Genomic DNA, 12,879 nt, shown 5'->3' with positions numbered 1-12,879 from the left:
CCAAAGCTGTGTTGATTACTGCCGGGGCCGGGTGAAGAACGTCATTAGAAAGCGTTGGGGCCTAGAAGGGGCCTTTATTTTTTTTTTTTTTAATTTTTTTTTTTTTTTTGCGGTACGCGGGCCTCTCACTGTTGTGGCCTCTCCCGTTGCGGAGCACAGGCTCCAGACGCGCAGGCTCAGCGGCCATGGCTCACGGGCCCAGCCGCTCCGCGGCACGTGGGATCTTCCCGGACCGGGGCACGAACACGTGTCCCCTGCATCGGCAGGCGGACTCTCGACCACGGCGCCACCAGGGAAGCCCTAGAAGGGGCCTTTATTTAGCAGTTCTCCGAAAGTGTGAGTGAGGATCAGGGTCATCTGGGGAATTAAAAAAAAAACTAAGCCAGACAGAGGAAGACGAATAATCATATGATATCACTTATATGTGAAATCTAAAAATTTTTAACAACAGATACCAGTGAACTTATTTACAAGACAGTAATAGACCTACAGACATAGCAAAGTTGTGGTTACCAAAGGGGAAAGGTGGGGTAAATTAGGAATTTGGGAGTAACATGTGCACATTACCATGTATAAAATAGATAACCAACAGGGACCTCCTGTAAAACACAGGGAACTATACCCAATATTTTGTAATAGGGAAAATAAAATTCTTTTCCCTGTAAGGGAAAAGAATCTGAAAAATAATATATGTATATACACGTATATACATATATGTGTGTGTGTATATATATATATAGAGAGAGAGAGAGAGAGAGAGAACTGAATCACCTTGCTGTACACCTGAAACTAACATGACATTGTAAATCAACTATACTTCAATTAAAAAAGAGTTTTAAATCAATATGTGTTGGGGTGGTGCCCAGACAGGTATTTTTAGACATTTCCCAAGTGACTCTGATCATTAGCCGCTGTTTGGATCCTCCCCTTTGCTTTACGGTTGAGGGCACTGGGGACCAGAGAGGTGAGATGCCACAACCAAGGCCACTTGACCCTGTCAGAGCCAGTGAGGGCCAGGAGCCAGTGTCTCACTCCAGTCCTGTGTGTTCTCTCGCACTGCCACACCCCTGCTTGCGAGGGGCTGCTGGGACCGAGGAAGGCTGTCCTCCGTAGGCTGGTCTTGCCACCCCAGGCCAGAAACCAGGAGGAGGCGGCACAGGCAGCTGCTGCAGACCTTCCCCGAGGCGGGTCTGTCCTCTGGGAATGGGCCTGGCAGGAGCCACTTCTTAGTGACAGGCCCCAGCTAGGCCCCCAGGGACAGGCTGCCTCTGGTCCTCTTGTGGCTCAGAGGCTCACACTCTGGGCTTGAGAAATGCAGCCAGATGTGAACTTTTCATCAGTAAGGAGAGCTCTAGATATACAGGGTGATGGGAGGGACAGGTCATTACGGGAAAGCATGCTTATATTTAGGGGAGGTGAATAAGAGACATAGTACTGCTTCACCCTCGTGGGTATCCTAAGTTGCACGTGTGTGTGTTTGCGTATCCGTTCATTCAGCAAACATTTATTGGTCCCCCACTGTGAGTTAGACACTGTCATAGGCATTGGAGATGTGCTGTGACTCAGACAGACACAACCCCTGCTCCATGGAGCTTAGAACGGTCTGGAAGGCCAGGTACTAGAACCATATCACTTAGCCTCTTGACGAATCCTTTATTGTTATTAACCGTAAGGATAGTAACAGACATTTAATTTTCTCACTCCTTCTCTCAAAAGAGGAAGCTGAAACTTAGGTTATCTGCCTTGTCCAGGGTCACACCGTAAGTGATGGAATCAGTTCTGTCTGAGAGCAGAACTTGCCTTCTCGGCCACCTGGTTGTACCATCTCCTGCATCAGGCTCCTGATTTTTATCGGGGGCAGTGACAAGAGAAAGCCAGGCGAAATATGAAGCTTCATTTGCTCTAAAGCTTGAGCAATTTCAAATATCCATTAGAATGTAGTGCTAGAGGACCTCTGCCGTCCCTGGAGCACCAGTTTTGTCTCTTCCAAAGGGAGCACTTTGCGTTTCGTGTACTTTATTTTCTCTGGCCAGCAGTGCCCTTAGGAACAAAGCACAGGTTTTGTAGCCATGAGTCAGCGACCCTTCTGGTTGGCACACTCACCCACTTCTTCCTCTGGTCTTGTTTGCTTATAATGTGTCCTCTATTATCAAGTTGCCTAAAATCCTTTTGAAACGGGTTAGAATAGAAAACACTTAAACAAAAAGGTACAGGGACACTGACCCTGTCCATTCCCCCCCTGGGAATGTGGGACCCAGGTGTCTGGCGGCTTCCTCTGGCTGAGTCAGGGGGCATTTTCACCAGTCTGTGGTAGAAGAAAAGAGGGGAAAGTCGTATTTAATAAAGCTAAATTGAACTTAAAGGCCAATTTTATAGTCAGAAGTAGTCTTTACTTTTTTTTTTTTTTAAAGCATGAAAGGTGTCCTGGGACTTCCCTGGTGGTCCAGTGGTTAAGGCTCCACGTTTCCAGTTCAGGAGGCATGGGTTCGATCCCTGGTCAAGGAACTAAGATTCCGTGTGCCGCGCCGCAGGGCCAAAAAATAAAACCACCACTAATTTGGTTTTCATGCTGTTCCTCTGAGCCCTGGGGTTCCTGGTCGGGGGGATTTCTGCCTTGAGGAGTGAGAGGAGGGGACAGAACTTTTTGTCCCATTTCCAGTCAGAGAAGCTCTTTTATTTTATATATTAGTTTCTTTATGATTTTGTTTAGAGGTAAAAGGGTATTCCTACAAAAGTTTGGAGACCCTCTGCTCTAGACTCTGTGTGTTGGGTGGAGGGGAGTGGAGGAGGGAATGCTGCTTTTGCAGGACTGAGCCAGTGTGGTACAGTTACCCACAAATATTTCTTATCTACTGTACTGGTCAGGGCTCTTCAGAGAAACAGAGCCAATAATGTGTATATGTGTGTGTGTGTGAGTGTGTGTGTGTGTGTGAGAGAGAGAGAGAGAGAGAGAGAAATTGGTTCACATGATTGTGGAGACTGGCAAGTCCAAAATCTTCAGGCCAGGCCAGCTGGAGACCCAGGGAAGAGTTGATGTTACAACCAAAGACTGGAGGCAGAAGTCTTTCTTCTTTGGGGGACATTAGTTTCTTTTCTCTTCAGACCTTCACCTGATTAGACGAGGTACACCCACACAACGGAGGGTAATCTGCTTTACTCACAGTCTACTGACTTTAAATGGTAATCTCAACTATAAAATGCATTCACAGCAACATGTAGACTAGTGTTTGGCCATAATTGGAGCCAGCATGGGTACCGTGGCCTCGCCGGGTTGTTGGCATATAAGATTCACCATCACACCTACTCAAGTGCCTGGGGAATGTGATGGGGATGACAGAGATGGGGAAAGTTGGTCTTTGCCTCCAGGGGGCAAGACTATACTTAGGAAGAAGTTAAGAACAAGACCATCTAGTTCAGTGCTAACTTGTATAGATGAAACGTAAAATGCATTTAGAGGAGATGAGGGGGTGGGTGATGGAGGATTCCAGGGAGATTTATGGTTGGGGCTGAATGGAGCTTCCACAACACAGAGGCCTCAGATAAGTGAGGGCACAGAAGACTTTAGAACCGGAGTGGGAACCCCTGGATAATAATGATACTTCTATTTCAGGGGTCCCCACCCCCTGGGCCACACAGCAGGAGGTGAGCAGCAGGTGAGTGAGTGAAGCTCCATCTGTATTTACAGCCACTTCCCATCACTTGCGTCACTGCCTGAGCTCCGCCTCCTGTCAGATAAGCAGCGGCATTAGATTCTCATAGGAGCACGACCCCTATGTGTGAACTGCACATGCGAGGGACCTAGGTTGCGCGCTTCTTATGAGAATCTAATGCCTGATGATCTGAGGTGGGGCTGAGGCGGTCTCATCACCCCCAGATGGGACCGTCTAGTTACAGGAAAACAAGCTCAGGGCTCCCACTGGTTCTGCATTACGGTGAGTTGTAGAATTATTTCATTATATATTACAATGTAATAATAATAGAAATAAAGTGCACAAGAAATGTAATGCGCTTGAATCATCCTGAAACCATCCCCCCCACCCCGATCCTTGGAAACTGGTCTCTGGTGCCAAATCCCGAGGCCCAGAGAGGTTAAGGGATTCATCAGAAGTCACACAGCTTCCCAGTGGCCGGGCAGGTGTTCCTACTCCAAATCCTGCCCCTCATTTTTACCGCCTTTGCTGGGCATAGTGAAATCCATGTGAACGTGTGTGTGTGTGTGTGTGTGTGTGTGTGTGTATGTGTGTGTGTGTGTGTAGGGGTGGGGGATTACTCCAGAAAGGAGAAGAATAAAAGTTTTCTTCACCCAGAAATCCTGTGAATCTACAAAAATGGCCTGTTATTTTCTCACTCTCTCCCTGGGTCTTCCTCTCGCTCCTGACCAGCCTCATTAACCCCACTCTTTTCTTCTCTCGCCCTCCCCCAGACACGAATGCAGAGTTTGAATCCAGATCCCAAGGCCCATTACACAAGCGTCTACGGAGCCCTCAAGAAAATCATACGGACTGAAGGCTTCTGGAGGCCCTTGCGAGGCCTCAACGTGATGATGATGGGCGCGGGGCCGGCCCACGCCCTGTATTTTGCCTGCTACGAAAACATGAAAAGGACTTTAAATGCCGTTTTCCACCACCAAGGGAACAGCCACCTAGCCAACGGTATTTGCAAGCATTTGTCTGGAGTTAGAAAGGTCTCTCCTTCAACAGACCCTTCCCCAGGGTTCTCCTCCCTGTGACCCAGCAGCCTGATGCCTCATCTCCGCCACGCTTGCTCATGAATCGAGGACTCTAGATATGTGTGTGCACACACACCCAAACACACGCACACACACACGCGCACGCACTTTTTTTCATTCCCCTCCTTCGCTCTCTGAAGCCCAGGGAGAATCAGTGACAGAGGTGTTTCATTGTTGAGTGGGTTTTGCCTTTTTGCTTTTTTTTAAAAAAAAAAAAAAAATTCAAAAGCCATTAATGATCAGATCTAGGGGAGAAAAAAAGAAACAAAAAAACAAACAACCCTGAATAGAAACAAAACTTTTGAATGCTGGATTCCAAAAAAAAAAAAAAAAAAAAAAGGTTATCTGGACAGCTTCTTTGAGACTATTTAAAAACTGGCCCAACAGGTCTCTACAACGTCAAGATCTAACTAAGCTTTAAAAGGTCAAGAAGTTTTATGGCTGACAAAGGATTTGCTCCTGCGCAGAGGACCTTTCCCACCTAAGCTTCTGGGGATTGGGGAATTTCGCCCCCGTTCTCTTCCGTCTGTTGCATCTCTCTGCAAGCAAGGGCTGAAATCGTTTTCTTTTGTTGTTTTGAGGGAACCAGGAGGGTGGGGGGTGGCCTGAGCTGGCCGCAGGCAACTGTTTTATAGGCTTGTCTTACTGGGTCCTGCCAAGTGGTTATTTTCGCCTCCTGTGGGTTTGGCTTTTGTTGGTTTCTGTTTGGGTTTGGAGCGAGACTCTGGCTAGTGGCATAAGGAGAACTTACTTTAACAAATTTATTTTTCAGCAACAGAGAGGTAGATGTGACTGGCAACAACTTTCTACCCCTTCTCTTTTTTGTGCTACTCAGAACCAGAAAGCATCCCTCCCATCAGCAAACCCTGGTAATAATGACTCCAACCTGGCTGGTTTGCAGACATTGGTTTTGCTTTTTCAAAATCGGCCCCTAGTTGCATTTGTCCGGACCGTCACCAAGATCTGCACTCTTGATGCTGTCCTCAAGTTCGTGGCCTCAGGGCCCTCCTTTTGCTGAAACTGCCTTTTTAGCTCCTTGGTCTCTGAGCCCCTTGAAGGCGGTTTTGAACGGAGCCCAGTTTATGTCAAGTTCTACCCAGCACTGTTATTGCTTCACTGTGGTGTGTGCTTTGGTCGCGTTTTGACCTTTCTGGGGATGATCCTAAGCGTGTGGGAGGGAGGGAGGGAGGGGGATAGATATGCATTTGTGAAGCCTTAGCCTGTGTCCCTCATTCTTCCCACCTTTTAGCAGTTATCTTAATTACTGGGCAGTGTCACCCACAGAGGGAGGAAACCCAGAGCCAAATGCAAAATTCCAGGCTGGAATCTGGCTTTCGAAGTTCCTGGTTCTTGAAGCCAGGCCAGAGGAGACCCTCAGATGGGCTCGGCCATTTCTGAGACACGTCATCACTTTGCAGACTCACCCTGGAAATCTGCCATATGCAGATCTCCCTGACGCCCTTTGCCCTTGGCCATTTGCTTTAAAAAATGCCTGGATTTTATTAAGGAATTTTCTTAAAGATTTCTCTCTCCCCGCCCCCACCCCTGTCTCTGCTGTATACATGATATCATCCCCTTCCATTGCCCCCAGCGTAAGGGCAGAGTGGGTTAATCTGTAGACAAAGGCCAGAGATGCGAGAGAATTAAAATCTCTGTGGTGGAAAAAGCCACCAAGTGTGTTTTCTGGTAGCATCCAGTGTTGGCAGGTCTAGCCTTTTCCTAGGGAAAATGAGGTTCTGCAGTATTGAAATGTGAGTAACGGTGCCTGTGTTACCTTCCTCATTTTTATCCAGTATTTTCCATGATCACTTTAGGGTTTTAAGAGTCAGTGCTCACCTGGGTGGAGTTGGTAGTGAGTTTTGCTTCTTAGAAAGCAAGGTCCAGAGTTCCAGGAACTTCCTCAGAACCCCTGGTCCCAGAGGGTAATTTTCTGGAGTTTGTTTTGCAGGGATAGCTGGGAGTATGGCCACCCTGCTCCACGATGCGGTAATGAATCCAGCAGAAGGTAATGTTTCATGGTCCCAGGGAGTGGCAGTAGGGGATGCGCAGAGGGGCCGGAGCAAAGTTGGGGGGTGGGGACAGAAGGTCGGGCAAGGGAACTCCTGGTCCCCAGTCGGAATAAGCAGGAGAATTCGTACCATGTTCTCAAAGGCCTCGAGAAGGCACGTGAGCATTTGAGCTCTGGGATTCCTGTTCGCTTAAACAGAGCTACACAGACCAGTAGCATCCGTGTCTCCTGGGAGCATGTTAAACATGGTGATTCTCAGGTTCCACCCCAGACCTACTGAACCAGAATCTCTGGGGGTAGAGACAGGATATCTGCTTAACAGGCTCTCCTGCCAATTCTTTTGTGTGCGTTTGCACTACTCTGAAACCTGTGTGTGCTCACGTGCGTACACATGTGCACACACACACACCCCACTGGGCCCTCGTTAACCATTATCAACCATAGACGAATTTAGAAGGAACCTGTCAGGCCATTCATTAGGGCTTATGTTCAATTTGCTTTTTTAAAAGAAATTTGAAATTATTATGGAAAATTCCAAACAGGCGAATGTAGGGAGAAGAGTATGGTGAACCCCCATGTGTGTATCACTCTACTTCATAAATTAATATTTGGCCATTTTGCTGTAGCTGTCTTCTCCCACGTTACCTTCTTTTTTTTTTTCCTTTGGAATTTTGGGAGCATTATAAAGCAATTCTTAGCTGTTCAGACGAGTTCTGTCAGCTTTTTCAGTATCCTCGCGTCCTCAGCCAACTTGGGTCTGAATGGTGAGGAGGTTTTGGACCCAGTGCTGGGCATACCTTCAGCTGGGTTATTCTCTGTGTGAGATGTAGGACTCTCTCCCTTTTCCTCCTCTATCTGAAAATGGTCCCTTGCCAGAAGGGAGAATCAGAGGTTAAAAAGTGCAGCATTTTAAATCTTGCATTATAAGTTTGTCTGGTTTAAGGTTACAATTTATTTGCTGTCAGCTGCCTCCCATGCCTTAGCAGATAGGAAACTTGTTCTGACTTTCAGGGATGTATGGGTCAGATTGGGAGGTGGGCTGCTTTTTCTGTGTGTTTAAGGCAATTCATATCAATGAGCAGTAAGTTAGCCCATGTCAACCAGGCAAGAATTTTATTTCTACTTTTTTTGAAGGAGAGAAAAATGAGGTTCAACTCCACCCTCCTCTCCTTGACATTATATCGTTTTAAGGACTTTATTTCTTTAAAAGTAAAGCACACTGTACGTGTTTATCTTGCAATGCGTGGGGACAATTAAAATTCTAAGTATTTGGCCCATGTCCTTTGACCCGCCAGTTACTTTTGTGTTAATAAAGCCAGGGTCCTCACTGGAGTTTGCCATTGAGCTTGGGCTGATATCATTCTAGTGTCTCTTCCAAGAGCACTGAGACCCAGAAGCTAAAAACACTGTCAGAGGTACAGACCACTGAGAATAAAAGACGGGACCTGTGTCCAATAGACGTACTGGGACGGAAGAGGGCCGAGGAGCCAGGAGCAGGGTTTAGATTTCTCAGCGTGTGTGAAGCCCGAGGCAGCTAGGGCCTGGGGGCTCAGCTCGGGGAGTCTCGTCTGAAGTGGCTGCCTGGTTTGGGGGCCACGTCAACCAAGAGTCAGGCAGGAGAAACGTCAGGAAACAGCCACCTCCTGGCCCTGGATCCCGGAGGCAAGTGTTTAAACGGGATGCCCTGGAGCTGGCCCTCGGTGGTTTCTCGGGCTGGGGCTGGGTGTGTGCTAGCTCTCTGTGCCCTGTTACCCATGTGTCTAAACTTGCTTGTTTCTCTTTATGGCTTGGCTTCCCATCTCACTCCGACCTGGGGTGGGGCTAAACCCAACCACCCGGGACCCGCCCACAGTTGTGAAGCAGCGCTTGCAGATGTACGACTCGCCGCACCGGTCGGCCCTCAGCTGCATCCGGACCGTGTGGGGGACGGAGGGCTTGGGGGCCTTCTACCGGAGTTACACCACGCAGCTGACCATGAACGTTCCCTTCCAGTCCATCCACTTCATCACCTATGAGTTCCTGCAGGAGCAGATCAACCCGTACCGGGGCTACAACCCGCAGTCCCACATCATCTCAGGCGGGCTGGCCGGGGCCCTGGCTGCAGCCGCTACCACCCCTCTGGACGTTTGTAAAACCCTCCTCAACACTCAGGAGAACATGGCCCTCAACCTGGCCAACGTCAGCGGCCGGCTGTCGGGCATGGCCAACGCCTTCCGGACGGTGTACCAGCTCAACGGCCTGCCGGGCTACTTCAAGGGCGTGCAGGCCCGCGTCATCTACCAGATGCCGTCCACTGCCATCTCCTGGTCCGTCTACGAGTTCTTCAAGTACTTCCTCACCAAGCACAAGCTAGAGAATCGAACTCCGTACTAAAGGAACGGGCTGTGGGAAGTGATGCCAGAATCTTTGATGGTGCAAAGACTTTCCCTGACTGCTGCCCTTCCCCTGCCCTCACACCAAGATTCCTGGGGCAGGGTGTTGGCAGGATCTGCTCTTTGACGCCTTAGAGAGAGGAGAGGACGGGACAGCCGCTTACACGACGGCCGTCCGTCCGCAGGGACATCCCAGGTGGTAGAACGTGTCGAAAGACTGACAGGGGAGCGAGAAAGTGCTTTTTCTCTTCCTCCCCCCCCCGCCCCCCGCCCCCGAGAGCGATGTAGCCTTTCTGCTTCAGTATAGCATCTCCTCCCCTAGAATCGTACGTAGATCACCCAGGAGGGAAGAAAATGTGGAGTGACTGAAAACATTAAAGAGGAAAAAAAAATTATGTATATAGAAGTTCCAGTACACAGTCTCACATAGATGGATAATGTTTATCCTTTATTTTTCTATGTAGAAGTTTTGGGATTTGCGTGTGTGCCTGTGTGTGTGTACAAGCAAGTGTTACAGCTGGGAATATAAAGCTGTTTAAAAAAAAAAATAGCTGAATTCTTCCATCGGGTTAAGTCAAAAGGCACCAAAGTAATACGTTGCTCCACGTGGCCTAAAATTGTGTTGAGCCCCCCCAGATGGAAGTTCCACTTGAATGTAAAATAATAAATATAAGGTTTATATTTTGAATTTTCTTTTCATAGGGGAAAATGGTACGTTGAAAAACAAGTCAAAATAATGCTATAATACTTTTAGCTACTTTTTTTTTTTTTTCTTACTCAATCAGTCACCTTCATGTGCCTTTTCCCTTGGTCTTTTCCTAGAAATTCCAGGACCAAAGATCTGGCCCTGGGGCTTTTCCTCTTGCTGTGTGCTCGCCCTCACGCACACGTACTGGGCGGCAGCACGGCTCACACTGGAGCACAGTGGCCCCAGTGGAATTAGGGTGGCTGGTCTTACACTTACTGAAACCATTTCCTTCCCTTGTGGGTGACGTGAATGTATGCCTCGCGGGGCCAGCACTTAAAAGCCCTTGAAATGCCAATGCTTGGCCACTTGTTGGGCGGGCATGTGTGATAAATCCTACCTTGATCCTAGGACTTAATTCTCCAACAGTCTTAACCCAGGCACTTCAGGTATCCTTGTCTGTGTGTGTGTTTGACTAAATCTCCTGATCTCCTGTGTTTCCCTGTGCAGTTTTAGGGGTTTTACAAAACACAGCAAGCATATCTACGGCATTTGTCTGTACACCTGCCCATCACAAATTTCCACCTTAAGAGCCTCTCACCGCGCAGGGACAGGCCAGGCTCCCCAGCCCCGCTGCGCAAGGGACCCGGGCCCTCGTGCTCAGTCAGGACGCCTCTCGAACCATCTTTAGCCTTGCTTGATCCACGCCAGCTGGGAACACGATGCCTTGTTTCCTGAAATGGCCTATCTGAGCCAGATTATCCCTGAGAGCAAACGCAAGCCTGTTTCCTCCAGCCAGGCCTTCCCAGGCCTCTCTCCGAGGGAAGACCCAGTGGCTTCACAGTTTCCTTTAGAGCTGTCTTTCAAAATGAGCAGGAAGTACGTGTGTGTTTTCCTTCTGGTCGGCCTGGTCCTGACCTTGACCCTTTGCCCTTCGCCTTTCGCCCTTCGCCTTAGGCACGGTCCATGTCTTGCATTCTCACTGAGGCTCAGACCCGGGCTCCTTCGGATGCCGTGACTCCTGGGATGAACTCAGGTGGTGCTGGGACTTTGGCATCTCAGAACATCGTGTGCTGTGCCTCTGGGAGTAGTTTGCAGGTCCAGGACAGCAGAAACCCATGTCAGGCAGCTCCCACACGTGCCCCGATGAGCAGGGGCTGGGGGGCCTGCCTGCTGACCTGTCCCACCTCGGAGTTAGCCCACCCCCATCCCCCGGTGGAAATCAGTTGCAGCGAGCTTCCCCGCTCCGTTGCAGTTGCATCCCCACTCAGGGATGCCAGAAGCCCACGGAGACCAAACTGCTGGGGGAAGTGTTGACATCTCTAAACATATACCCCGTCAGTGTTACATTTTGCAGATGGAAGAAAATCTAGATCGAATTCTAAAATAATTATCCAACCACCCCTTTTTGTCCACTTCAGATACACCACACTGCTGCAAAATATTCCTTATTTCTTATGGGATTTTGTTTTTCGATGGTATTGAGGAAAGAAACGGCTCACTTCTCAGGGAGAACTCCTTTGGGTCAGGAGAGATAGAGTCCAGATTTCAGAGTCGGAAGGTCTGATCCTGGCTTTCCTTTCCCAGTGTGTAGGGATCGGCTGGGAAATGGGGGTGATGCCACCTGTCCTGCCTTCCCCACTGGGTCTTCCAGAGGCTGAACGAGCGATGTATCTGAAAAAGCTTTGAAAGTTGTGAAGCGCTAAACAACTAGAAGTGGTCTTGAATTCTGGGGGAGGTAACCACCGCCCCCCGCCTCACCCTGAGCTCCAAAGCTTGTCTTGCTGCCCCATGCAGACTGCAGCCCAGTTGACTGTGACTTTGACTTGGCCAAGAACGAAATAGGAACATGTTCTCCCCATCCCCCAGCCCTGGCGATGACCAACCTAACGTAGTCAGTCACGGCACAAACTTGGTCACTGGTGTCTTCGGTGTCATTGGGGCGTCATCTGCCGCCCAGCAATGCCACTTGAGTACAATACTCAATAACAGTGACTTCTGTCCAGACCATGATTTGTGATCCAACCCCTCATACATCTGAGTTTTACTTTTTAGAATTAAAAAATTGATTTTTTTCCAAATGGGATAAATCTTCAAGCCATGACTTTTTTTTCTTAACTTTGGATCGAAACTCGCTAGATACTGGCCTGCATCCTTTTGTGTGGTTTCTTTTTCTTTTCTTTTTTTTTAAATGCTGATGTCTTGTTCCAAGAGCTGTCCTCCAAAGTCCCCCCCCCCCCGCAAGGCTGCACTGGCAACACGTTGTTATGCCATTAAGGTTTTATTTAACTTTATTTAAGGATGATTGTTCCTGTTCAATACAAATGTACTGCTGCTTCCCACCTGCGAGACGCACGATGTATGTTGCTAGGGTGGGCCAGTGTCCTTTCTTAAATTCCTGTCGTAAATATCATGGTTTCTGCCTCTTGATTGTCACCAGTTCCTGGAAGAAGGGGAGAAATGTGTGTTTCTGTGTGGGGATATTTCTGATATGCTGCTACAGTTGTGACACTGGAGCTACAGAAAATAAAGCCTTGATCTTTGAAGTGTTGTGGGCTCTTTGGTGGGGATGTTGAAATAAGAGGGAAGTGGATGGAGAAAAGGAACCTAATTCATGGAGCTTGTGCCGCCTGCAGTCTGGTGCATTAAGGACCAGGATCTATGGCTTCGGTGGGAAGTGCCCCTCAGCCCTCTTATCAAAATGGAAGCAGGTGGCCAGGGATGGTCACGAGAGATGATGGGGCAGGGCTGGGAGCCTCCATGGCTTTGCTCACTCTGCTGGGGAGGGTGGCAGCTCTTCTATCCTTGTGGGATCATGAGTGTGAGAGGCTGCCAGCACCTGGGATGCCCAGCCCTGGTGCCTGGCACGCTCATGCCTGTTTTCCCTCTCTCATCCCTTTATGGAGGCTTAATCAGGGTCCCTCTACACGGAAGACCCCGAGGGGGACCAGAATCCACCCATACTTCCTAAAGAGCACAGCTTAAACCAGGAACTAGACCTATTCTGGAGTTGAGAATGGGGCTGGGGTGTCTCGGACCCCTTTGAAAAGCCAGGGACAGCTCTTGACTCATCACAGTTTGGGAG

At 48.8% G+C, this 12,879-nt stretch overlaps 1 protein-coding gene across 4 annotated transcripts in view; it reads left to right on the top strand.

Moving 5' to 3' along the window:
- The window catches only part of SLC25A37 (solute carrier family 25 member 37), a 43,640-nt gene extending 31,257 nt beyond the window's left edge, over positions 1-12,383 (top strand). For 2 of the 4 annotated variants that reach the window (XM_079926106.1, XM_079926107.1), the window contains 3 exons: positions 4,424-4,652; positions 6,678-6,734; positions 8,590-12,383. In XM_079926106.1, the coding sequence (XP_079782232.1) occupies positions 4,424-4,652; positions 6,678-6,734; positions 8,590-9,110 (807 nt within the window). In that variant the 3' untranslated portion in view covers positions 9,111-12,383. Of the gene's footprint in view, positions 1-3,610; positions 3,654-4,423; positions 4,653-4,746; positions 5,851-6,677; positions 6,735-8,589 lie in introns of those variants that run through there. The other 2 variants (XM_079926108.1, XM_079926109.1) reach the window with 2 other exon arrangements.
- The last annotated feature ends 496 nt before the right edge of the window (positions 12,384-12,879 follow it).

Source organism: Stenella coeruleoalba (genome assembly GCF_951394435.1).
Source record: "Stenella coeruleoalba genome assembly, chromosome: 7".
Lineage (NCBI taxonomy): Eukaryota > Metazoa > Chordata > Mammalia > Artiodactyla > Delphinidae > Stenella > Stenella coeruleoalba.
This window is presented reverse-complemented; position numbering and strand designations above follow the sequence as displayed.